Source organism: Aspergillus lucknowensis (assembly GCF_044049455.1).
Source record: "Aspergillus lucknowensis strain CBS 449.75 chromosome Unknown BJX67scaffold_3, whole genome shotgun sequence".
Taxonomy (NCBI): Eukaryota; Fungi; Ascomycota; class Eurotiomycetes; order Eurotiales; family Aspergillaceae; genus Aspergillus; species Aspergillus lucknowensis.
Genome location: NW_027263547.1, coordinates 379,778 through 402,374, shown reverse-complemented (window position 1 = coordinate 402,374; position 22,597 = coordinate 379,778). Strand labels below are relative to the sequence as shown.

At 51.8% G+C, this 22,597-nt stretch overlaps 8 protein-coding genes across 8 annotated transcripts; 5 read left to right on the top strand and 3 right to left on the bottom strand.

Moving 5' to 3' along the window:
- Positions 1 to 274: 274 nt before the first annotated feature.
- On the bottom strand, positions 275 to 2,275 carry BJX67DRAFT_389061 (glycoside hydrolase family 31 protein; the record flags this gene model as incomplete). The annotated part of the gene is made up of 1 exon (XM_071034447.1): positions 275 to 2,275. The coding sequence occupies one exon, from the start codon at positions 2,273 to 2,275 to the stop codon at positions 275 to 277; it is 2,001 nt and encodes a 666-aa protein (XP_070890413.1).
- Positions 2,276 to 2,745: 470 nt separating this feature from the next.
- Positions 2,746 to 5,847, top strand: BJX67DRAFT_377205 (uncharacterized protein; the record flags this gene model as incomplete). Its single annotated transcript, XM_071032048.1, has 4 exons — positions 2,746 to 4,342; positions 4,391 to 4,530; positions 4,591 to 4,735; positions 4,799 to 5,847. 4 exons carry the CDS (start codon positions 2,746 to 2,748, stop codon positions 5,845 to 5,847), a joined length of 2,931 nt encoding a protein of 976 aa, XP_070890412.1.
- Positions 5,848 to 6,105: 258 nt separating this feature from the next.
- BJX67DRAFT_389059 (general substrate transporter) lies at positions 6,106 to 7,741 on the top strand (the record flags this gene model as incomplete). Its single annotated transcript, XM_071034446.1, has 1 exon — positions 6,106 to 7,741. Exon 1 carries the CDS (start codon positions 6,119 to 6,121, stop codon positions 7,739 to 7,741), a length of 1,623 nt encoding a protein of 540 aa, XP_070890411.1. The 5' UTR covers positions 6,106 to 6,118.
- Positions 7,742 to 9,795: 2,054 nt separating this feature from the next.
- On the top strand, positions 9,796 to 13,673 carry BJX67DRAFT_342232 (uncharacterized protein). Its single transcript, XM_071028000.1, has 3 exons — positions 9,796 to 10,243; positions 10,297 to 10,437; positions 10,492 to 13,673. Exons 1-3 carry the CDS (start codon positions 9,918 to 9,920, stop codon positions 12,950 to 12,952), a joined length of 2,928 nt encoding a protein of 975 aa, XP_070890410.1. The 5' UTR covers positions 9,796 to 9,917; the 3' UTR covers positions 12,953 to 13,673.
- A 494-nt stretch (positions 13,674 to 14,167) lies between these two features.
- BJX67DRAFT_369636 (M14 family metallopeptidase) lies at positions 14,168 to 15,838 on the top strand (the record flags this gene model as incomplete). Its single annotated transcript, XM_071030789.1, has 2 exons — positions 14,168 to 14,399; positions 14,454 to 15,838. 2 exons carry the CDS (start codon positions 14,168 to 14,170, stop codon positions 15,836 to 15,838), a joined length of 1,617 nt encoding a protein of 538 aa, XP_070890409.1.
- A 523-nt stretch (positions 15,839 to 16,361) lies between these two features.
- BJX67DRAFT_342228 (WSC domain-containing protein) lies at positions 16,362 to 17,316 on the bottom strand. Its single transcript, XM_071027999.1, has 2 exons — positions 16,948 to 17,316; positions 16,362 to 16,886 (listed from the first exon to the last, which is right to left on the bottom strand). The coding sequence occupies exons 1-2, from the start codon at positions 17,231 to 17,233 to the stop codon at positions 16,594 to 16,596; spliced, it is 579 nt and encodes a 192-aa protein (XP_070890408.1). The 5' UTR covers positions 17,234 to 17,316; the 3' UTR covers positions 16,362 to 16,593.
- Positions 17,317 to 20,531, bottom strand: BJX67DRAFT_342214 (Cupredoxin). The gene is made up of 9 exons (XM_071027998.1): positions 20,376 to 20,531; positions 20,189 to 20,320; positions 20,012 to 20,064; positions 19,066 to 19,950; positions 18,853 to 18,996; positions 18,438 to 18,791; positions 18,198 to 18,367; positions 18,069 to 18,129; positions 17,317 to 17,994 (listed from the first exon to the last, which is right to left on the bottom strand). Exons 1-9 carry the CDS (start codon positions 20,491 to 20,493, stop codon positions 17,833 to 17,835), a joined length of 2,079 nt encoding a protein of 692 aa, XP_070890407.1. The 5' UTR covers positions 20,494 to 20,531; the 3' UTR covers positions 17,317 to 17,832.
- Positions 20,532 to 21,353: 822 nt separating this feature from the next.
- BJX67DRAFT_342210 (uncharacterized protein) lies at positions 21,354 to 22,231 on the top strand. Its single transcript, XM_071027997.1, has 2 exons — positions 21,354 to 21,981; positions 22,048 to 22,231. Exon 1 carries the CDS (start codon positions 21,562 to 21,564, stop codon positions 21,868 to 21,870), a length of 309 nt encoding a protein of 102 aa, XP_070890406.1. The 5' UTR covers positions 21,354 to 21,561; the 3' UTR covers positions 21,871 to 21,981; positions 22,048 to 22,231.
- The last annotated feature ends 366 nt before the right edge of the window (positions 22,232 to 22,597 follow it).

Sequence of the window (22,597 nt, the reverse complement as noted above, 5' to 3'; positions counted from 1 at the left end):
AAGACGTTGCGAATTCCAAGGTTTGCCTCCTCGTATTCTGCCAAAAAAAAAAAAAAAAAGATCTTCGGTGGAACCCTTGGCTTCTCCGGTGGCGGAACAGTCCGCCACACATGGTCCTCGTGGGCGGGAAATCCGTATACACGGGCTAGGGGAGGGTCAGGTCATGGCAGTGTGATTATGTATTGTCTACCTACTTATCGAGTCTAGTTTGTCTACCACGTCAACTCAGTAGTAAGCCCACATCCGTCTACGGCTCTGGAAATGACAGCTTGGGCTACTGATGTACAAACACCGGCATCCAGTCAAGAGGCGCTTGAATTTCGATCCACTGGCCGCCATCGTACCCAGTCTGTTCTTCCAGAGTATCACGAAAAGCAAACCATCTCCCGCTGCTCAGCGCCGGCAAGTACACTCTGAGCGTTGTCTGGCCCTCGTGGAGTACCGGGCAGCACAAATAGCGGGCCCCGTACATATACTGAGTGCCTATCTTCCAGCAATTCTCATCGCCTGGGAACTGATAGAACAGGGTACGCATGACGGGAGTGCCCTTTTGATGAGCCTCTCTCATCAGCGAGCGGGTATAGTCTCGCAGTCTCTCCCGAAGGAGCATGTAGCGCTTGCAGATCTCGTAAACCTCCGGACCGTATGACCAGACCTCGTTATCGGCTCCGCTGGCACATGAGGCGCCGCCAGTTGTGCCTTGCACGGGCTGTCGGGGCTCGCGGTCTCCGTGAAGGCGCATCACCGGACAGAAGGCGCCCCATTGGAACCAACGCACAAAGAGCTCTCGGAATTTGGGGTCTGAGGGGTCCCCGCCGTGGAAGCCACCAATATCTGTCGTCCACCAGGGGATCCCACACATGCCCATGTGAAGCCCCGCGGCTACTTGGTTGCGAAGGCTGTCCCAGGAGGAGGCTATATCACCGCTCCAGACTAGGGCTCCGTACCGTTGACTTCCCGCCCAGGCGCAGCGAAGAAGGTTCACGATATTCTCCTGTCCTTGCGCGGCCATTCCCTCATAGAATGTCCGGGCATACTCGACGGGGTAGATATTTCCAACAGCAGTATTCGGGCCAAGGTAGTATCGATAGTTATCAAAGTCGTACACGTTGTACTCGGGCTCGGCTTCATCGAGCCAAAAGACACGAATGCCATGGTCATAGTAGTTGGACTTGCATTTGGCCCAGACGTACTCTCGACCTCGAGGGTTGGTCGGATCGAAATGGATACTGTCGCCCTGGAAGTCCATGGCCGTCCGGACGCCCCGGTCGGTGCGAATCAGCAGCCCTTTTTCCTCCATCTCAGCATAGTTCTCGCTCCGCTTGTCGACTGTCGGCCAGACACTGACCATCAATTCAATGTTCATGCTCTTGAGCTCCTGGACCATCGCCGCTGGGTCGGGCCAGTAGGTGGGATCGAACCGCCAGTCGCCCTGGAGGGGCCAGTGGAAGAAATCAATGACGATCAGGTCGATCGGTAATTGGCGGCGCTTATACTCGCGTGCGACTCGGAGCAGTTCGTCCTGGGTTTGATAGCGGAGTTTACACTGCCAGAACCCGAGACCATACTCCGGCATCATGGGCACTCGGCCCACAGCAGATGAGTACGCCTCGACAATCTCGGCTGGCGTGTCCCCGGCGACAATCCAGTAGTCCAGGGCGGTGGTCGAGCGAGCTTCAAAGGACATGATATTCCGGCCCAGGAAGGCCCGTCCAATAGACGGGTTATTCCAAAGCAACCCATATCCCAAGGATGAGACGACAAAGGGCACGCTGGCCTGGGAATTGCGGTGCGCCAGCTCCAGTTCATGGCCCTTGAGATCCAGAAACGGCTGCTGATACTGGCCCATGCCAAAGAGCATCTCGTCCGGGCTGACGCTCTCAAACCGAGCGGTTAGCTGGTAGCTTTCGCTATTGGGGATGGCCTTGAACTCCCGGGCTTCGATCTCCACCGCACTGCACTTCGGATCGAGGACATCCTTCCGATTGCGCGTGTATTCCTCCAAGAGGAGCTCGCCTTTTGCGTTACGCACCTCGATCTTTCCGGCGCGGGAAATGGTCGCTTGGATCTTCCCGTTACGCACATGGCCGCTTCCCTGGCGGTCTATCTCCACGGTCCATGCGCTGGAGGATGGGGTCAGCAGAGCCCAGTTCTGGGCTGGCATCTCTCGCGCACGGGTTGAGCGAATGCGCAGGGCATTGGGACCCCAGGGCTCGATCCATAGTGTCTCGGCGTCGAAAGTATAGACGAGCTTGTCTTCCACTTGGCTGAGCATGGTGTTGATAACGGTATATCTTTGCAGGGAGTGTGTATGGGGCTGACGAGCTGGGATGAAAGGCCACAGCGTGTTTCGATTCCTGCCGTTGACCGTCACTGAAATCCTCCCCAATCAGTGAAACAGGCTAATTCCATTCTTTAACAATCATTCTGGGGGCAGCAGCTGCTGCATTCGTGCCTCTCCAACAGTAGTCCGGCCCCCACCGGAGCAACCGAACCGCCACCGGAGCCCGGGGAAGCTCCAAGACAAATCGGCTAAATCTGTGGAGGACAATCCTTCGAAGTGGATCCAGAGCAGCTCCCAGTACGAGATCTCCCCTTCCAACTAGTCATCCTTACCCCAGATCCACCTCTCCTTCTCTCCCCGCAACGGCCAACTTCCCCCCTCACCCCCCTATCTACCAACACCCGCCAACGCTTACCACACGAGGCGGATTGTGTGACTGTAAGACAGAAGAAACCCGCCGGATGACGTCTCGGGGCAGCGCGCAGTCCCAGTCGCGGGGCGCAATTCAATGCGACCTCTGCCAGGCCACCTTCTCGCGCCAGGAACATCTCAGCCGGCACACCCGCAGCCACACCACCGAACGGCCCTTTCAGTGCCGAAAATGCGGGAAACGGTTTGCACGGCACGATGTCCTACAGAGACACCGCCAATCCCATGCCATCAAGCCCTTCGAGTCTTTAGATGGGAGGACCGGGCGTGCTTGCAAGGAGTGCGCCTTGTGTCGTGTCCGTTGCTCGCGGGGGAACCCCTGCGAACGGTGCATCCAGCGAGGCATTCAATGCATCTATCCACAGACACGAAGGCGAAAAGAGCAGCAGCAGCCTCCAGCGCCCCGCGGTAATGGATCGCGCCCACGGGCGACGAACCGAGGGGATTCCGACCACAGCCCCGTCCGTCCGCCGGCGACGACGACGACGACGACAGCGATTACAACGACGAATCCTAACCCAGACACGCCCCAGGTGGACATGCGGAGACACGAGCTGGAGCAACCGGGCCTCGAGCCGTTCAATGTGCTCCCGGCGACTGCGGATTCAATAAACGGTGTTGGGTGGTTTCCCAGGGGGAGCAACTCGGCACTGGGAATGGACAGCGACGGAATGATGGCAGGCAGTGGCCTGGCCCTTGATGGTCAAATCCTCGAAAACGATTTTAGCGACCTGATCCAAAGTATGCCCTCGGTCAACTGGCTGTCCCCGCAGGGCCCCGAGTTACTGTTCCAAGAAGGACAACTGGATGCGTCGCTCCTGACCGAGCTCAATTCGGCTGCAGTGGATACCGAAAGGGCGCTTTGGGGGTTCGATAGAGCACAGTATGCGCCGATCTGCAACGGGCTCGACCCGGGCACAATATCAAACCGTTTGCAGGAGGCCCCGCGAAGCCACCCAACACCAATGGGCTCTCTGCCCTCGGAATCTGGCCAGAGTGTGGTTGAATCACCAATGTCTCTGTCCACGGAAGGCACATACTATGTCGATGGAAGCGCTGGTCGAGCTCCGTTCCATGGCAGGTCGGGATGGAGGCCCTCTAAGAGATCACACGGGGGAGTGGAATCAGGCATGCCGACGACCGGAGAAGGCACCGCAAACCCGGGAGAGCATGGGCATTCAGAACCTCTCCTTTCAGATACAAGCTATGAAGGCTGTGTCCAAAGTCTTCTTATCGAATGCGAGACTTTGGGCATCAATCAAGATATAGTCCCTTTGCCGTCATTGAGCGATATGCAGACTTTGGTGCAGCTTTATTTCAACGGGTTGCACGCAACATATCCCTTCCTGCTCAAGCACCCAACGCTCTTTACTCAGCCCTCGGCTTGGATTCTGCTCTGGGCGGTTGCCGTAATTGGCTCTCGATTTGCGAACACTGCAGGATATCACCGGCTTGGGGCGGCTCTGGCGGACGTACTTGGCTGTGCATTGGGAGCTCGGGTTGATCGATTCCAGTCTGGAGAAGAGGGAGCACTGTGGCTTCCTGGCACGGGAAATACCGGAAGCAGCCCGTTAGACCTAGTCACACTGCAAGCTGCTCTTTTGTACAATCTATCACTGCTTCACTCTGGTAGACAGGGCGCCGTACGGCGTGCCCTCAGGCTGATGCCTTGGCTAGTCGAAGCTGCCAAAAGCCTGGACGTCGTCTCGGGGCCGGAGATCAGCTCAGTCCAAGCAGAGGGGCTAGCCGGCCCGGAAAGCGTGTTCGAGCGTTGGTTAGTTCGAGAAGCCCGGATTAGGACCGGTTGGATGATCTGGGTCAGTTCGTCCTGCATCCTGCCTTCCATTTGCACCTACCTACTCACAGAGACTCCGTAGTTGCTCGACTCCGTTTGCATATACCAGTTCAATTGCTCGCCGCTATTCCAGCTGGGGGATATCAAGGCTCCGCTACCGTGCCATGAGGACTTCTGGCACGCATCACCAGGGTTTGTACCGCAGTCTGAGCGTGGTCACAACCAAGGTTAATTCCCCAAAGCCCCCCCCCCAGAATGCAAATAAAGAGGCTAACATGCACGGCCGGCAGTTACATTGCTTGACGCTCTGGAAATGCTGTACATGGAGAAGAAATTACCGCCCAATCTCGGTGACTTGAGCACTATCATTCTGATTTTTGCAATCTGTCGACGCACGCGAGAAGCCACTATGCAGCACCAGACGGAGCTGACCTTCTGGTCGCCCAACGCAAAGATCTCCCCACGCGCTTCCCCTCGTCGAGCTGGCGAGACGTGGCCGCCCATACTCTCGTCGTTATCAAAATGGCGGAACAGCGCGTGTGACTGCTTGGATATCCTCCACTGGAACGCCAACGGGCGAGCATCGCGAGCAGGAGGATGGGAACACCCTGCCATCTTTCACCTTCATATCGCGCGTCTCATCCTTCTAGCCCCAATCCAGCATATTCAGCAGCTGGCCATGTCTGCGGGAACGTCGCCTCCCGGCCCCATTTCAGGACCCCCGAAGTATATGACAGGATACAATCATGTCCTGCGGTGGGCGGCCTTGGACCAGTATAAGGCGAGACTGAGTGTTATCCACGCTGGCGCTTTGCTGTGGCATGTTCGGCGGTACAGCAGCAATAATTTCCTGGAGCCCTTTGGGATCTATGCCGCGTCGCTTGTAATCTGGGCGTACAGTATCTCGACTCAGGTCATCCGAGGGAAAAGCCTTCCAGAAAACATCGTGCTCGACGCACAATCGCCGCTGCAAGGTGATACGGCGCCCGCCCCCGAACCGCCCTCCACGGATCAGCAGGAAATCCTCGAGAGCGAGGACAGTGACGGTCAGGCTGAACTGCCGGTCATCCAGCTGGACCGACCATGTGACGATGAAATAGTTCAAGCATATGTCCGGTTCGGCCACAGGATGTCTGCTCGCATGCACCGAGTGGGAGACATTTGTAGCCCTGGGGCCTCACAGCGGATCCTAAAGAAAGGGATCCGATTACTCGCAAGCAGTAGGAATCCGGTTGACTCTGACGACTCCCAGATCCTTCCGAGCTGGGAGATAGAAAAATCGTACAGTCAATGCTTGCAAGCCCTAAGCTCCAACCCGCTTCTCACTCAAGATCATTAAATCGACCTCCCATTCCAGACGAACAGGTTCCGAATAGTCCGAAATAATGTTAGTCTCAACTCCCCCACCGGAATAAATTCAGGTTCCTGGCTGGAAGCCCGGTGGCGCTCAAGCTCTGGGCCATCCCATCTGGAGAACTGGGGTATCCCCGCATCACCGGAGACCTTGCCGTTTGTATATTAACGACTCGTGTCCTCTCCCTCAGTAGCCCATTTGTCTCTGGCATTGGTATCCTATCACTCCCCCTAGTTCTTATCGCGTAGGTATCGCGATGGCCTCCAAAGCGGATGCAGAATATCCCCAGCCGGCTGCGGCCGAACAGGAGTATGCAGTTGCAGAGGCGGACGCCAATGACCTGTCTCTTGCACGGCTCGCAGCGGAGCAAGAACACAATCTAGGCTTCTGGGAGGCCCTGCGTCGCTATCCAAACGCTGTTCTCTGGTCCGTCCTCCTCTCCACCTCGATCATCATGGAAGGATACGACATCGTCCTTATCTCGTCGTTCATCGCTCAGCCGTCGTTCCGGGACCAGTACGGCGAATTCGACCCGGGCACAGACAGCCACCAGATAACTGCCCCCTGGCAGAACGGGCTCATCAACGCCGTCAGTATTGGCACCATAATTGGCGCCTTTGCGAATGGATTCTTCGTGCAGAAATACGGCTACCGCAAAGTTCTTCTTGCTTCTCTGGTCGCCATCAGTGCGTTCATCTTTGTCTCCTTTTTCTCTACCAACCTGCCCACCCTCCTCGTCGGCCAACTTCTGTGCGGCATCCCGTGGGGTGTCTTCGCAACTATGGCGCCCGCTTATGCTTCGGAAGTGTGCCCACTGGCGCTCCGGGGCTACCTGACCGTCTACGTCAACCTCTGCTGGGCCCTCGGCCAGCTCATATCTGCCGGCGTGCAAGCTGGCTTCGCCAGCACAACTACCGAATGGTCGTACCGAATCCCTTTTGCCATCCAGTGGGCATGGCCGATCGTCCTCTTCCCCATCCTGTGGTTTGCCCCAGAATCACCGTGGCATCTCGTCCGCGCCGGAAAGTACGCAGAGGCCGAGATCGCTGCGGAACGGTTAGGCTCCGCAGTGCAGCGCGCCCACACCAAGGAAACCATCGCGATGATGATCCACACAAACGAGATTGAGCGGTCCATCGACGAGGGAACCTCGTACTTGGACTGTTTCCGGGGCGTTGATCTCCGCCGCACAGAGATCGCCTGTATGGCGTTCGCAGCGCAGCCCTTCTGCGGCTCCTCAATGGCCGGTACGCCAACCTATTTCTTCGTGCAGGCCGGGCTCCCCGAGTCCATCTCGTTCCGCATGTCCGTCGGAGGACTCGGCATCGCCTCCGTGGGGACCATCATCTCGTGGTTCATCCTCCGGCTGTTTGGGCGGCGCACGCTGTACCTCTGGGGCCTGGGCGGGTTATCAGCCATCCTCTGCGCGGTGGGCTTCACCAGCGTGGGCGCGGGGGTGGACTCCACAGCTGGTAACTACGCCCAGGCAGGGCTGATGCTCGCGTGGCTGGGCGTGTACTATCTCACCGTCGGGCCGATCTGTTACGCGATCATCTCCGAGGTGTCCTCGACGCGACTGCGCAACAAGAGCATCTGTATTGCCCGGATTGTCTACTACATCTCTCAGATTGTGTGCAACAGCGTCAACCCGGAGATGCTGAACCCGACTGCGGGGAACTGGCGCGGGAAGACGGGGTTCTTCTGGGGCGGGTGCTCGTTTGTGTTTTTTGTGTGGACTTTTTTCCGGCTTCCGGAGACGAGGGGGAAGACGTTTGAGGAGCTCGATATTCTGTTTGCGAGGAGGGTGAAGACGCGCGAGTTTGGTAGGTATAATGTTGATGCGTATGTCGAGGGGGAGGGGATCACGAAGGAAGCCTGATTGCACTGTCTCGAGATGAATAGTTGTACTGAGCCTGGATACTACCTCTATATTCTTCCTCCTAAAGAAATATGTATGTTTTCTCCTGCTAGAAGGATTACCGCAGTCGCACTCGCAGTTGGTGAGTCGAACAGCAAACAACAAAGCAAGAGATTAACATGGCTCCCCGTGAACTTGAACTGTAAGTTCTTCTACATTGCGGGAAGCTTGATCTTTACCCGAGCTAGACAGGCTCTCCTATTTGCATGAATGGCCTTCCTGAATCGGTAGAGTCTCACTTCGCCCCCCACGGTTGGCAGCACAGACAAGGATAGCGACCGGTTATAGATCCTTAGGAAAGGAAGAATTACCTGGATGAGAAAAGCCTGGCCCCCCTGCTGACATTTCACTCGAGTATAAGTTACGAAGTCTGATTGCATAGATAACCTGGTGCCTTGGAATCTCCAATGTTGGCGGTCACCGTGTTGTAAGAGTCGCACCAGGGCATACTAGTGGCATAAACGGGGGAGTAAGGTACGGATACTGGTGACCTGCCCTAGGATATCTCCGTGTCCTTCAACTCTTCATTTTCTTCCTTCTTTCTATCCAGACCAGCAGACTCACCTACAATGCACCTCCCAATCAAAACCCGCCATATCCCTTCAAATAACCCTTTTCCCTTAGCGATCGTCTGCTGGATATGGTCTTGGATAATAAAAACCTCAACTTTACGCCCATGACTATGGACGATGCGAAATTTTAGAATCTGGGTGAAGCACTGCTTGACTAGGATGGAAAATCGCCAAAAAGACAGCCAGCAAATGAGTCGATTCTCTACGAATAGGCCTCGTAGCATCAGTGGTCGTTCAGACGCATCGGACCATGATCAACATGCTCGTAATGTTGAGAACCTATAGATATCGCTGCCAATTGAGCAGAGCCCTGAGCGGCAGTGGATGGATTAAGCCGTCCATTGTGCACATCCAATCTCACCCTCTTCTCCCTCGAGTCGCGCAAGTGTAAATATAAAGCGGCCTCAAAGATTGCCACAACCAAGGCGGTTACATTGAGCGAGATGAAGAAGACATTCGGGGACTTCTGCGACTCCCTCCACTATAAGAGCGGTCCGAAACAGCGTTTGTGCCTTTTGTCTCCTACAGATATTGTCTTAACCAATCGTTAGAGACGGGAAATACTTGTCCTACGCTGTATTGAATGATGTCACTAGGAAAAGCAACTGAAGTAGTCATCCCAGGAAAGCTACCAAAACTAAGGCGAAAGATTGATGATCTTTATACGTCACGATTCTAACTCTCTAGCAGACTAAGCGTCATTCCTTGGGGAACACAAGGGGGAAACTTGTATGTTAAGACTATTAAGTTTTAGTTATACTTCTTAGCTATTTACAAGTATGCAGCCTGCTTGATACTTGATTTTATGCTTCATAAGACTAACATGCGCATTAAGACTTTGCTTTATAATTATATATATATATAACAATCCAAGCGCATATCCAAGAAAAAAGTATAGCAATGTTCAATATAAATATTATTATTATCAAGAATAATATTTCGTGCTTTTAACTTTAATACAGAATATTCAGGTAAGGGAGTAATAATATGGGCAGCTCAAGCAGTGGCGGGGTAGGCAACGGAAAGGGTCTTCCTCTCCAGCGTGCTGCTCGTTTCGTTTCCTTTTCCTCTCTCCCTTTGCCTCTTCTGCTTTTATAGTCTCTATGTATATATCAGCAGACTGTATTCTTTCGATTTCATATCCACATTGCCAATTATATATCCGTGTACTGGAGAACGCCTTCTTAACAGCCTGCGGCTAATCAGACCGACCGAGGCACTTTGACATCCTAATTCTCCCAGAGCTAGGCAGCTACTTTGTTCTTTGCGGCGTAGTTATGTACCGATAGCCTATTGGCATGAGCTGCTAAGCGCCGGTGGCGGGATGGAGGACACCTGCGTTCTGCGTTCTGCGTTGCTATCCAATCCCCAGCACAGCCACCTCTCACATTAAAGGCTGTGTTTGGACTGACTGCGCCTCAGAGAGTGTGTTAACATAAAGCAGCAGATGAGATTCGCCTCTCATTCAAGTCTGCAGATCTCTTAATATTTATATGACTGGCAGTATTCCACTGGCTACTTTTTTATTGTCACTCCAGACTATGTTGTACAACTGAAAGTGCGCCATGACCTTCACAGCTAAAGAAAGGAAAAAGGTTGAAAAACTGAGACGGAAGTACAGAATTGAGTTCTGTGGAGAGGTACCGAGTCATGAATGGCCGGGTGGCCATCTTTTAACTTTCACCGCTGTTCATGAGCTGGGAAAGAAACAATTTGACACATATGCAACCCGCGCGATGGCTATTGAAGATGCACCATGGACTGCAGATATAAAGAACCACGCCAGAGAACTCTCCGAGCGGGCTAAACGCTGTGTGAGACGAAATGAATCAACATGGCGGTTTGCGTGTGAGCCCTATGCCTTAGCACGACTGACCTCCGAAGTTGTATGGTAAGAATTTCACTGGCGGTCATTTCAACAAATTGGCTCATTTTGAGCTTCAGCAGGGTTTGTCGGAAGAGAGTATGGCGCTCGGAAATCGAAGCGACAAGTGAGGGGAACTCGGCCAAAGCAGAAGCCCTGCGTATTCGGCAAAGGAAACGAGAGCCATGTCGCTGTTCGCGAGATTTCAGGAGCGGTGACTTGTGAGTTACAAAAATAAGAACACACCACACACTTTTCACTAACACGTCACGCAGCATGGAAGCTGTCGGGTTGAATCGGATCTTTGGCCACCGCGAAGACGAGTTAATACACCATGAGTCGGCTGTCGAGCAAGCACTACCGACAGCGACAAAACCGGATGCAGTCTACGGACTTCGACAGACTCGGAACATTGAAAACCTCTTGAATGACAGAGCGTGTAGAGTCGAACCGGAAGATGACCCAGATATGCTTGTTCATGAGCACCTGGGGCAGACTCCGCTCAGTGACGAAGGAGACCCATTAGAGTTCCCATTTCTTCTTCTCGAGGCAAAGTCAGCAAAGGCAGCTAATAATGACTGGAGTTCGATCCAGTTGCAATCTGCGTTCCCAGTACGGACTCTGCTATGCACGCAGGAATCGTTGAAGAATATGTCTAAACCGCACGCAAAGCAGCAGACTGATTCGTTAGTCTGGCTACTGATGAATAGAGGGGAAGATTGGCGTATCTGTGCGGCATGTGTGTATCCCGATATGGCCAGGAAACCTGGAACTGTTGGTACAACTGAATATGTTCGTTTCACGTTAACACACACTCCCCAGGTCGGATGCCAACCTTTCTCCCAGAGGATTTTTGACCTATGGGGAGGCTCTATTACATCTAACAATGGGGCATTGCAACTTTTGCTGATTGTTGATTATGTGTTCGAATGGGCTCGCGACATTTATCGCGAAGGCATATTGAGCAAACTCAGGGTTGTGGCATCGGGCCAGAATGACTCTGCAAGCGTTGTTCATGCAGACACTGACATAATTTCCACGTTGACCTCAATTCATCCCGGTACGCTGGATCAGGACCATGGAAACAGTCAGGATAGCTATCACCAGGGTATCAAGGCCTTCGAAGCGCTGGACAGCCAACGAGGGATCATTCGCCATGCGACCTTTGTGGAGAGCCAGTATCGTTGCTTTTTCGTGACAAGAGACAATGTGACGACGATGTTACAATCAACTCAAGACAAAGTTAGTCAAGTTCTCGCCCGAAAAATCATCACAATGTTGCAAGAAGTTCCCCTGTCGATAAGTTGGACTTGCCTAAGTATGATGGAGGAGGAGTGGACTGGGAGCACTCGGATATCACGGTCACATCATCTCGATCAGGCCAAATTCTATGCTTCAGTGACATATGCTTCATTCCTACTGCCAAATTGGGTGCAAGTTCGGGAACTGACCGTGATCGCTGTTGCTGAAGACGCATATGACTATCTCGTGACGTACAGCCGACGGCGAGTATCTTCCCTGCCGCCATTGGTGGGAAATGAATGTGAAATCGGAGCGCTGAAGGATGTTATCACTAAACTCCACGCCGGAAATACAAGACATACTCTCCTCGCCGCGATCAAAAGAGTCTGCTTGAGAATAAACGGCCATGGATCCCAGGTTGGTTTGGTGCATAGCAATGCAATTGCTAGAGATATAGTCCATTATATCCACAACTATTTCAAGAAGGGACAACTTGAGCCCCAGGAATCATTCCTGCACACATCAACCTCGTTTGATCAAATACACCTGTCGAATTCATCACTGCAGCCTTTTGATTTCGGGCAGCTCCGTGTCTCTTCCGACGGGTGTGTTTTGGTCTATGCTCACGGGCATCAACATGATCCTGGACGCCAGAAGAGCTCAGTATGCGTCTTTTTCACGGATGGACAACCTGATCTACCAACCCCGGAAACGCTGGGTAGGGCAATCGAAAACACATTTGAGAATTTTGATGTCTATCACACCTCACGCATTCACAGGGTTCCAAACTTTCGGGTGCTCGGAAAGGATAAAGTTGGAAAACGCTGGAACATTGACAATGCTTATGGGATATTCTCACGGGGATATGACTTTGTGGATTGGATCTCATCGCTGGGGGGTGAACCTCCTATTCGCCAAGGTTCGTCACGGCCTGGAACAAGCGCTGATCTCTTTTCACGCAATCATTACCCCTACCAGGAACCCGGGTACATATATACAAACATCGCCAGGCGGATCTTCGTCATCTACAAAGTTGTCACTAGGGAGGTTCGATACTGGCGAGCGATTGCGAAAGAACGCAAAGATCAGGGCGTTCACTGCTGCGATATCTGCGCTTGCGAACTAGAGATTGGAGACCAGATTTGCGATAAGTGCTGGGATGAGATTGACACAGTAGGTGAGATTTGGTTCGAAAATGCACTTCTCGGGAAGCAGCCCATTGAATACAGGCCGCTCGACCCAGAGGCTCAAGAATTCGGGCGAAACACGCGCTTCGAGATGGATGCTTTTGAAGTAAGCAACATCAATGTCAAATTTGAGAAAAATCTCAGCTTTTATGAGCAGCTGGATGAAGAATACAATGACTTACAGGAACTACGAGCACAAACTATGCGGTTTACGAGGATTCACAGAGAAGCAGAGTGGCCTTCAAGGAAAAGGAAAAGGTCAATTGAGGTAGTATCTCCGGAGACTACCTCTACGGACGAGAGTTAACATTCAAATTCTTATCATTTGCAATATAACCTCTCATTTTATGTTAGCGCCATCATACTTTGATAATCCAACAATGTGGTTCATATAGCTTATGCTCGGTTTGTGTTTTGTCCGTTTGTGACACTTGGTAGTGAATATGGAAAAGCAGAAGAATCAACCGCCAGTCTGTGGAACGGGGACAGGGATGTTCAGAACTTCATCATCGTCCAGTGCGCTGGTCTCCGGATCCACGAACCGCACCGCGGCTTTGAGAAGTAGCTTGAATGCACAACCACTCCCGGAGGAATCCCAGGAGTCGGTTAGATAGGATTAGCCACCGTTTAGCGCCAACAGGGTGATACCTAGGCAGGTACTCTTTGCAACCGCTGTTACACCCGTGGAAGAGAGTGGCATCAATCAGAATCAAGGGCTCGCTTCCCTCTCGCCTTCGCCTGATGAATGGACCTCGGGGAGGAGGATGGAGAAGATCGTCGGCTTTGCTATTAACCATACTCTTGTCGCGCCATTCCGGTGCATTATTCCGTACGAGCAAGAATTCCGAGCAAAACTAAACAAGCTTGAAGAAGAGTTCTCGCTGCTGGCGAAACAATACCCGGAGCATCCAGCTGTCACACGGACTCGACCGTTTCTGCCATGTTTCTGGCTCACACCGGCATGCATACCGAAGGCTTTGAATGTGACAACGGAGATTTTATGACGGGTCAATATATTAAATTCGTCCTGGACCCATCCTCGGTCGATGGCCGTGGACTTGGAAATGAGTCTAGATCCGCTGGACATCGATTTAATATCAGAGCTTCGTTGGATCAACGACGGCGCGTACGATGCGTATCCGCTACACGGAGCTTACTGGTGAAGCCGTTGAGCCTCCTGTCCTTGCAGCGCTATACGAGGAAGTAGGTATCAGGTCGTGAGACCTACTAATACATCGTGATAGCCACTATCTCAACCATGGTCGATCTTCTCCAACGGAACTTGCTAGACACTCTGAGAACCGAGGAAATGCTACTTCAGGCATTTTAAAATTATTTGGACCCGGCATGTTGCAAGTGGGGAGGCTTGATTGTATGGATGTGAGTGGCCAGCCAAGAAGCCAAGTATAGAAGCCAAGAAGGAGATGAGGGGAAGAAAGTAGCAATGTAACAGTGAGAGTAGATAAAGAGACAAAGATCTTCTTCCTCTTTCTTTGACTGTCTGACAGGGAAATTTCTCGAGATGAAAACAACTACCGCTACCGCTACAGCTCTCCTTAGTCTTGTCTCCCTGGCAAGCGCTGTTACATATGGGTACAATCAGGTTCCTATCCAAAGGGACTCAGAGACCATAGCCAGTGCTTTCAAGCCCGTCGACGACATTCAGCTGCTCTCTCCAGCGTTCTTGACCCCCGAGGCCCGACTTCCTGGTTTTGCGAATGGCACTCAGGGTCCAGCTTCTCAGGATGATATGGGTAAGTATACAACCATTTGAGAATGCGCAATGGCTCATACTAAGAGATGGGCAGTGGCATTCCTGGAGCAGATCACCCAACGGAACGAGTACATGACCTATGCCACTGCCAACTTCACCTCGGAAGAGCACCGCTCGTTCCCCTACATCCACCTCTCCACGGGCTCTGCCAGAGGTAAAGTGCGCGTATGGATCCAGGGCGCCGTCCACGGCAACGAGCCCGCGGGTGACGAAACCACGCAAGCTCTCCTTGCCAAATTCGACGCCAACCCGGCGTGGGCGTCTTCAATCCTCTCAAAGGTAGATCTCGTCATCCTCCCGCGGTATAACCCGGACGGCGTGTTCTATTTCCAGCGCTACCTAGCGACCAATTTCGACCCGAACCGCGACCACATCAAGCTTGCGCGCCAGCAGACGCGGGACATCAAACAGCTCATGAACAGTTTCAGCCCACATGTGGTCGTCGACATGCACGAGTACACAGCCTACAGCACCTTCGGTGGCCCGGACGGTACTCGGTATGTCCACGGCTCGGACGGGCTGTTCTCGGCGGCCAAGAACCTGAACATCAACAAGGGAATCCGCAATCTCTCGGAAGAGCTCTTCGCCCGAAACATCGGCAACGATATGGCGGCCGCTGGCCTCCGCGCGGAGCCGTACGTGACCGGATCGTCGGTCTCAGATTCCCCCGAAGGCATTGTAGCCGACTTTGCGGAGGCCGGCACAGACGGCAAGATCGGTCGCAACGCCATGGGCCTCACGCAGGCTGTTGTTTTCCTTCTCGAGACACGCGGCATTGGTATCGCGGATCAGGAGTTCCAGCGTCGTACGGCCGCGGGCCTGACCATGTCAGGTAGTATTGTGCAGACAGCGGCCGATCATGCGCAGACGGTGTTGAAGATCGTTGAGGACGGAATTGACGCGTTTATCCATTCCACGGACGACGTCGTCGTCACGGATTACAGCGACGTGGAGATTCGTCCCTTTACAATGGTCGACACGCGGAATGGAAGTGTTGTGACACCGCTTGTGCGCTTCGCTTCTACAACGCCTGCCCTTGCGGCCCTCACGCGCGCCCGTCCAGAGGCCTACCTGATCCCCGTGGCCTGGGCGGATCTAGCTGAGCGGCTGAGGGTGGCTGGGTTGGAGGTTGAGACGCTGGACCAAGAGTTTGAGGGGACTGTGCAGGCTTTGACGATCACAGCCGCTGAGATCGAGACCTCGTACTACGAGGGCGTGGTTCGCGTGACGGTTGAGACTGAGAGTCGAGAGCGTGAGCTGAAGCTGCCGCGGGGGAGCTTCCGAGTCAGTACGAGGCAGAAGAATGCAGCGCTGGCGATGGTCGCCCTGGAGCCGGAGAATATCGACTCGTATGTTTCGTTCAATATTGTGCCGGTGGAGGAGGGGGATGAGTATCCCGTCTTTCGGATCATGGCTTAGATAGGGATATTACCCTAAAGAACCAAACATACCTTGCTAGGTGACTTGATAATTTAACACGATTGTCGAACCGAGGCAAACGTCACGCAAGTATAGAAGGTACCCGGTAGAGACAACATGTTACTTCCGCCAGATAATCTATAAAGTATTTTCAGATATGGTCCAGAAATCAAAGATAGGTAGGTTATTCTACTAGAATAAGTGACTCAATATCGCTAAAGACCTAGAGCCCAGTCAAAACAACAACCCAAAACACCCAGCAAGAACCAGGGTCAGTTCGTATCAAGTACCTGCATCGAAGCTGAATATTAAGACCTCTCGTTATAGTGACTTATTTTGGATCAATTTCTCTGCAAGTCACAGAGGTACCATAAACAGGATCAGGTTAGGTGAGATTGCGCCTTATCTTGCGTTGGTCATGACCATAATAGACCACTAACTAGTACCTACATATACAACGTCCTAGACAAGTTCCGAGATCCAGAAATAGAACAAAGATGGAAAATCCTCTGCGATCTTCATAATCGGATATCATCATCATTTTCTTCCTACAGATACGCCCGTGAACGTTGGAGTTAAAAATATCGGTGCTTATTCACTCGCAGCACGTCTTAATTGGATTCTACACTGTCGACACTAGAATCAAGTCCACGTGCAAATAGATGTACATTCCCTGTCAATTTTAATGTGCAATCATCCAGTTACAGTAGGTCTCCAATAGAGTCGCGCCGTAGTTATACAGTTCATTTTAGACACTAGAAAAGAAAACTGTATCGACGCGTCGCACTGTTCTCAGTAGGAGTAGGCTCCAGACTAGTCGAGGTCGAAGTTGGTGGTGAAGACGAAGCCACCACCTCAGAAGCACTCTCAGAGACACCCGCAGAGGATGACGCGCTTGAAGTCAAGCTTGCAGCCGTAGAAGGAGTGGTTTCAGTGTCACCGGACGTAGTTGAAGTCGAGGTAGCCGAGTTAGTGAGAGTCGACGAAGAGCTGTGGATGTGCCCGCCGCCGCTGATCATATACACAGACCACGCTCTCTTCCCACCGCCTGAGTGAGGCGAGGCATTAGCACGGGGGTTACTTTCCATCGTAGCTAGATAGCAACTTACAGGAATCAGTAGCCATCCCAGGACAGGGCGCGTTGCACTCCGCGTCGGAAACTTTGGCATCCTCGCCCGGGGCGGTATCTCCGCAATAGCATTCATCTTGATGTGGAGCGGCATATTGGCGTCCATTTCTGCCGCAGAGGTCGGCGCAGTATCCGACAGATTGGTATGTGTAGGAGCCCTGTGATTGTAGCGAGCCGGGGTCATTGAAGCAGCCCAGTGGTGTTCGTTGGGCAGCGACAGAAACCGTGAAAGGGAGAAGACTTGGAAGGAGAAGAGTCAATCGCATGATTGCCGCTTGAGGGTGTGGTACAGGCGTCTATCCGGGGCTCAGCTGGAGGGGAATGCCTTTGAATAATAAATAAATAAGATAGAGGGACGACTGGGAAGAAAACATCATGGATGGCTCCCAGTAAGCACTAGATCTCACTTCGCCCACTTCGGGAAGGTCCCAAACATTCAGGCCAAAACTTCGCCAATAGAATTTAGTGCGGCAGATACCTCCTTCCCAGACTTAGGGCCATCAAGGAAGGGGACGGGGATATTCAGATGACTAAGCGCGTAGGCAGGCAATCATCGGGATGAAAGTCGAAGAAGAATCTGAGTTGCTAAACTAAGGCCTATCCAGCAATATCCATACCTGCAAGAAGACCTGCAATAGACCTTGATGTTGACCATATTAGGAAAGAGCAATTGAATCAGTAAAGCAAAATGAAAGCAACATTAGGGAGGTGGCAAAGCAATGATGCTGGCCGATCCTCATCGAGTCGGGTGACGAACTGATCCCTCACCAACGATCGTTTGGGTCGACACAGTCCTACCTGACGAAGACAAAACAACCGGACTCGTTATGTCTCCAGGCGTTCGACTTCTTTACATTTCCGCAACTCACCACAGCATCGAAAGAAAACCTGCAGTCATTGCAGCGAGAACTATGTCGCGAGAGCGGAATTGACCAATCGCTGACGACATCGTAGCAGTTGAGGTCGATTCACCAATCAGGCCCGGAATCTTATCCTGACCCTCAACAAGAACGAGTGCCATGCCGCTCTGTGAAAGGAAAGAAATGTAAGTAAGGTTCGCAAGAAATCTATCCGAAAACGACAGAGTATAATGCCACTTACCACCATATGCCACTGAATGTGGCAATGGAAAATCCACGCGCCAGGATTATCTGTAACGTAGCTGTAATTCAAAGTAAAGAGGGGTCAGTAATGAGTAGTCAGGCAACTGGTTCGCAGTGGGCAAATTACCGGATCACGGCCCATCCCGATGGAGGCAGATTGGTAGTGTCACGGTAAGGAGGATTTTGGAGATTGATCAAAGACCGGGGGGCGTCCGTCACTGAATTGTACGGGAAAGACCCGGTGCCGGACCCAAGCACCCAGAAGTGATGGCCATGTAGGTGCATGGGATGGCCCATCTGCGGCAAGTTTTATGGACTGTTAGCTCATAGGTAGTCTCCTTGGGTCACTTTATATATATGCGCCTACCGTGTCCATTGAATCATTTGCAATCCTCATGATAATATCGATAGTCGAATTGAACGGCATGTGAATCGTCGTATTCGCCTGCCAACCATCGGATGTGTTCCCGCGAATGATTGGTATTTCTGCTTCGGAATACGGAGCATTGTTTACGACCCAGGTAACGATTCCTGTCTGGTTTATTGTAAAGGAGTGTGTCTGCGCAGCAGGCCCTGATGGTGGATTAATAGGCGGGAAGGGGGAAAGTCGCTGCGGGGATAGTTCGCTGACTCCAGCTTTGGCTGATCCATTCGGTAGCATCCAAACTGCCGCAGAATCGACCATGCTATGCATCTGGGCTTTGCCATCCATCGCGGCGTTCTAGAGGAAGACAACAATGTTAGCATGAAGACTACCATCGTGGGTCTGTAGCCAAACCCACGTTGTAGGACACAACGGCCTTGCCCTCAAGCACTTGCTGCATGTCACCATCCGGATATGTTGCAAACCTGAGATAGTAATTCCCCGGTTTCTGATCAAGTCCAATCATCACGGAATATCGTTGGCCAATATCTATTTCTAGAACCTAAAGCTATGCGATAAGCTCAGATAGATAGAGTAAACAAATAGTGAATGGGTTTGAATATAACCCTACCTTGACTTCCTGCATATCCACGTACCATCCGTCAGCAGCATACACCAACATGGAGTGCGCATCAAGGGACACACGCAGCCTGCTGACTGCGCCAGAGTTGACTAGATTAAGCGCGAGCCAGCCGCTCATGTGATCCGCAGGGATGGTGAGCAACGGTGATGTCGTATTGGTGCACGTCTCTGGTGGGAGCGAACTGGCATTAAACCCGGGTTTAAACATCATAGGCGTCATACAGCCACGCGGGCTCAGTGGGGTCATGGATGGTGGCATTCCTGACATAGTCATCGTAGAGGACATCGAAATGTCACTCATTCCACTGCTGGATTCCATTGCGGTCATGGTGGTGGTGCTAGTAGGTATGGACATAAGGAGTGTTGTATCCACGGTGCCTGACGTATCCAAAGAAGCAGGGTGGTCCATGTCCATGTCCGAACGCATCCGCTTTGCCATTGGCATGTCCATCATTGTTGAAAAAGTTTGATTTCCGCCTTCTTGTCCCAGTCCTAGTCCAGGTCCATCTTGGAGGATATATTCTGGTAGGCACTCAACCTTCCCGAACCCATTGGCGAGGATGCTATCGACACAGAATGGAAAAGCGCCGGTCTTCAAGTATTGAGCGTATATGGCGTCCGAAGGTTCATGGTTCCAATCATGCAAGAGAACGTTGTGGGCATACCTCTCAGCATGCAGGAGGATATCACGTTCCTGTTGGCTACGGGCGAGCTTTTCAAAAGGTCGTGATCGAGACGGAGACGGCCGTATCAATAGTGGACCTCTAATTCCATCGTTATAGTATGCTCTAACGTGGGAATGATACCAGAAGAAGCCGTATTGATCCTTGACCGAGAATCTATAGGTGAAGTTACCGCCGGGGGGAATAGGATTCTGTCGTTTAGAATGAGTTACTAACGCACACCTAAGAAGTTGATCTGGTTTGGAAACTCACCTGCGTGACACCAGGGACTCCGTCCATATCTGGACTTCCCTGTTGTAAGATCCCTGTTATAAAACGGTCATGAGCTTCTCTGTTTCAAACCCTAAAGGACGGCCTGGGGCAAATATGATGAGACGGAAGAAATAGAAGGAAAGCAGCTTCTATCCAAAAGTCTGCCACTCTACCAACCATGCCAATGAAGGGCAGTATCAACAGGGAGGTCATTCTTGACCAAAATTTGCAAAGTGTCACCCTCGTCCGCCTCGATTAGCGGCCCTGGTAGTTGGCCGTTGATAAGATAGGCCTCACGGCTGAAGCCATCTATCTAGCAATCAGTCATTAATTCGCATGTCTGGCCGCAGAAGACTTCGATAACCTGGAGATCTCAAGTCACTATGGACAGTCAAGTTGTACGTGCGAAGAACTGCACTGGATTGGGAGACGAGGTGCGTGAGAGCGAGCCAAATTGGGTACAAAGCCCGATGGGCAAACATATCCAAAACGCAAGAAAGAGATACTTGGGCTGTCGAGGAGTAAAACGATGTCTCGAAATGCCCGAAGCGTCGACCCCTTATATGTCCATCTGGGTATTCTCTTGCCGTTTCTTGGCAATGCCTAAACTGGGTTGCGATATTTTTGCGTAGTTTAGCGCATGTGGCCAAGCATTAGCTTCAACCTTGAAGCACTACCCAATTACCTCGAGGAGTTGCCACTGTCAAGCATCGCACACCACCTCAGCACCCTTTTTCTTTTATTAGGAATTGGCATAAAGGGTGCCATGTTACCAATTCATGTTGTATGCATTGTATCATTGCAGTTCGTCATCTTTATGACCAAGTCAGCACCCTCCCCTCCGTGTTCGCTCTAGATAGGACTGCCGCCCAACTGCTGACTGCCGTTCAGCTCTGACACCAACCTGACGACGGTCCGCCCCTAACTGCCGTCCACCTCTAATTACCGTCCGTGTCTGCGGAAAAGAATCCCGGGGCTTCGCGTGCTAGCACTACTGGGGCGACAATAGACATTCTGTAGGCTGCAACAGATCGCACCAGCCTTGTCCAGTGTCACTGATGGAATAACAACCTTAATGACTGAGGTGAAACTATTCCGAGGTTCTGTCTGACACTAACCTCTCTATGGAGGCCTCAGTCATCGGGCAAGTCGCGGCTTCTTTTTGTTGCGGGGTTCGGTTGGTTGTCGTTGACCGATGGTTCTGACCTCAACTAGTTGACTGACAAGGGTGCCGTAACATGGACCTCCGCTGGATTCAAGCCTAGGGAATAGGGCTGATACGCCAAAGTCAGTGAGCACATCGATTAAACATACAGCCATGACACAGTCCCATGCCACTTTCTCGGGGGCGACACAGAAGTAACACTTACGTCGAGCATGACTTTCCTGTCGCTGGTTAGCGTATGCCAAGGGATACTGATTACTTGATTCCCTGTGGCCAGGGTAACTCTGTGATAACTTAGATATTAGCCGCGAAGGGCGACTATGCCTTTCATCTGGGTGCCTAGACTGTTCCAACGGCATGAGTCCACTCCCGAGTAAAGGGGCTCATGATGAATGGGAGTGTCATGATGAACTCACACGACCTGACAGGAGGCTTTTCGATTAATCGGCATTGGAACAACAACACGGTAGTTACTGAAGGAATCTCAGTGATTTTAGTGGTAGCAATGTCCGGAAACTTGGTTGTAATAGACTGGGCGAGACTAAAGATTAGGCGAAGTGATGTATTTTGTTTTTGCCAACTCTATTCAACAAGTATAGACCTCCGCTCAATCGTATGTGGTGTGATCATGACCACTAATTCATTAAGGGCCGTGATGCCAGCATCGCTCATATATGACCGCAGACCTGCTTGAACCAGTTTCGAAGTCGCCTGCAGTCTCGCAGCATATTCAGAAAGCAGGAGGTAGAACCCTAGAGATTGGCAATAGCTTCAGGGACAAGCGTGCTACTGCCCCTAAAAAGAGGTGCGTCCATTCACCATTCGTTACCTGCGTTGAAGGTCAATAGTCTTCTAATCACCAGTATCTTAGACACAAGAAAAAGAGGGTGCGGCCGTAGAGGAAGCAGCTGCTCTTAGAGGTGTTCCTAATCGCATGATATACAATTGCGAGGAAACGGAAGTGCTTCCAGGCACGCTGGTTCGCAGAGAAGATGATGCAGGGGTGGTGAGAGACAGAAGTGTCAACAACTCATATGAGGCTTTGGGAATTGCTTTCAATTTCTTCTACCCGCTTTTCGACAAGAAATTGATCGGCTCCTTACCTCTCAAATACTCCGTCCGCTACGGAGTTGACTATGATAATGCCGTATGGAATGGTGAGAAGATGGTTTTTGGGGATGGTGATGGTGAAGTCTTTGACTACTTCTCGGACTGCCTTGATATCGTTGTCCATGAGCTAGCCTTCCTCTTGCAAAAGGATCATGTTTTACTACTAAAAAGTTATTATTAATAAGACCTATGCTAGATATGGTAAGAGCCTATCTCTAGATATAGTTGTTAAGAAGCTAGAGCTTGTATAGTATAGAAGCAAGCTTTTTTACTTTATTAGCTATCTTAGCCTCTCCTAAAGGCTTGTTAGC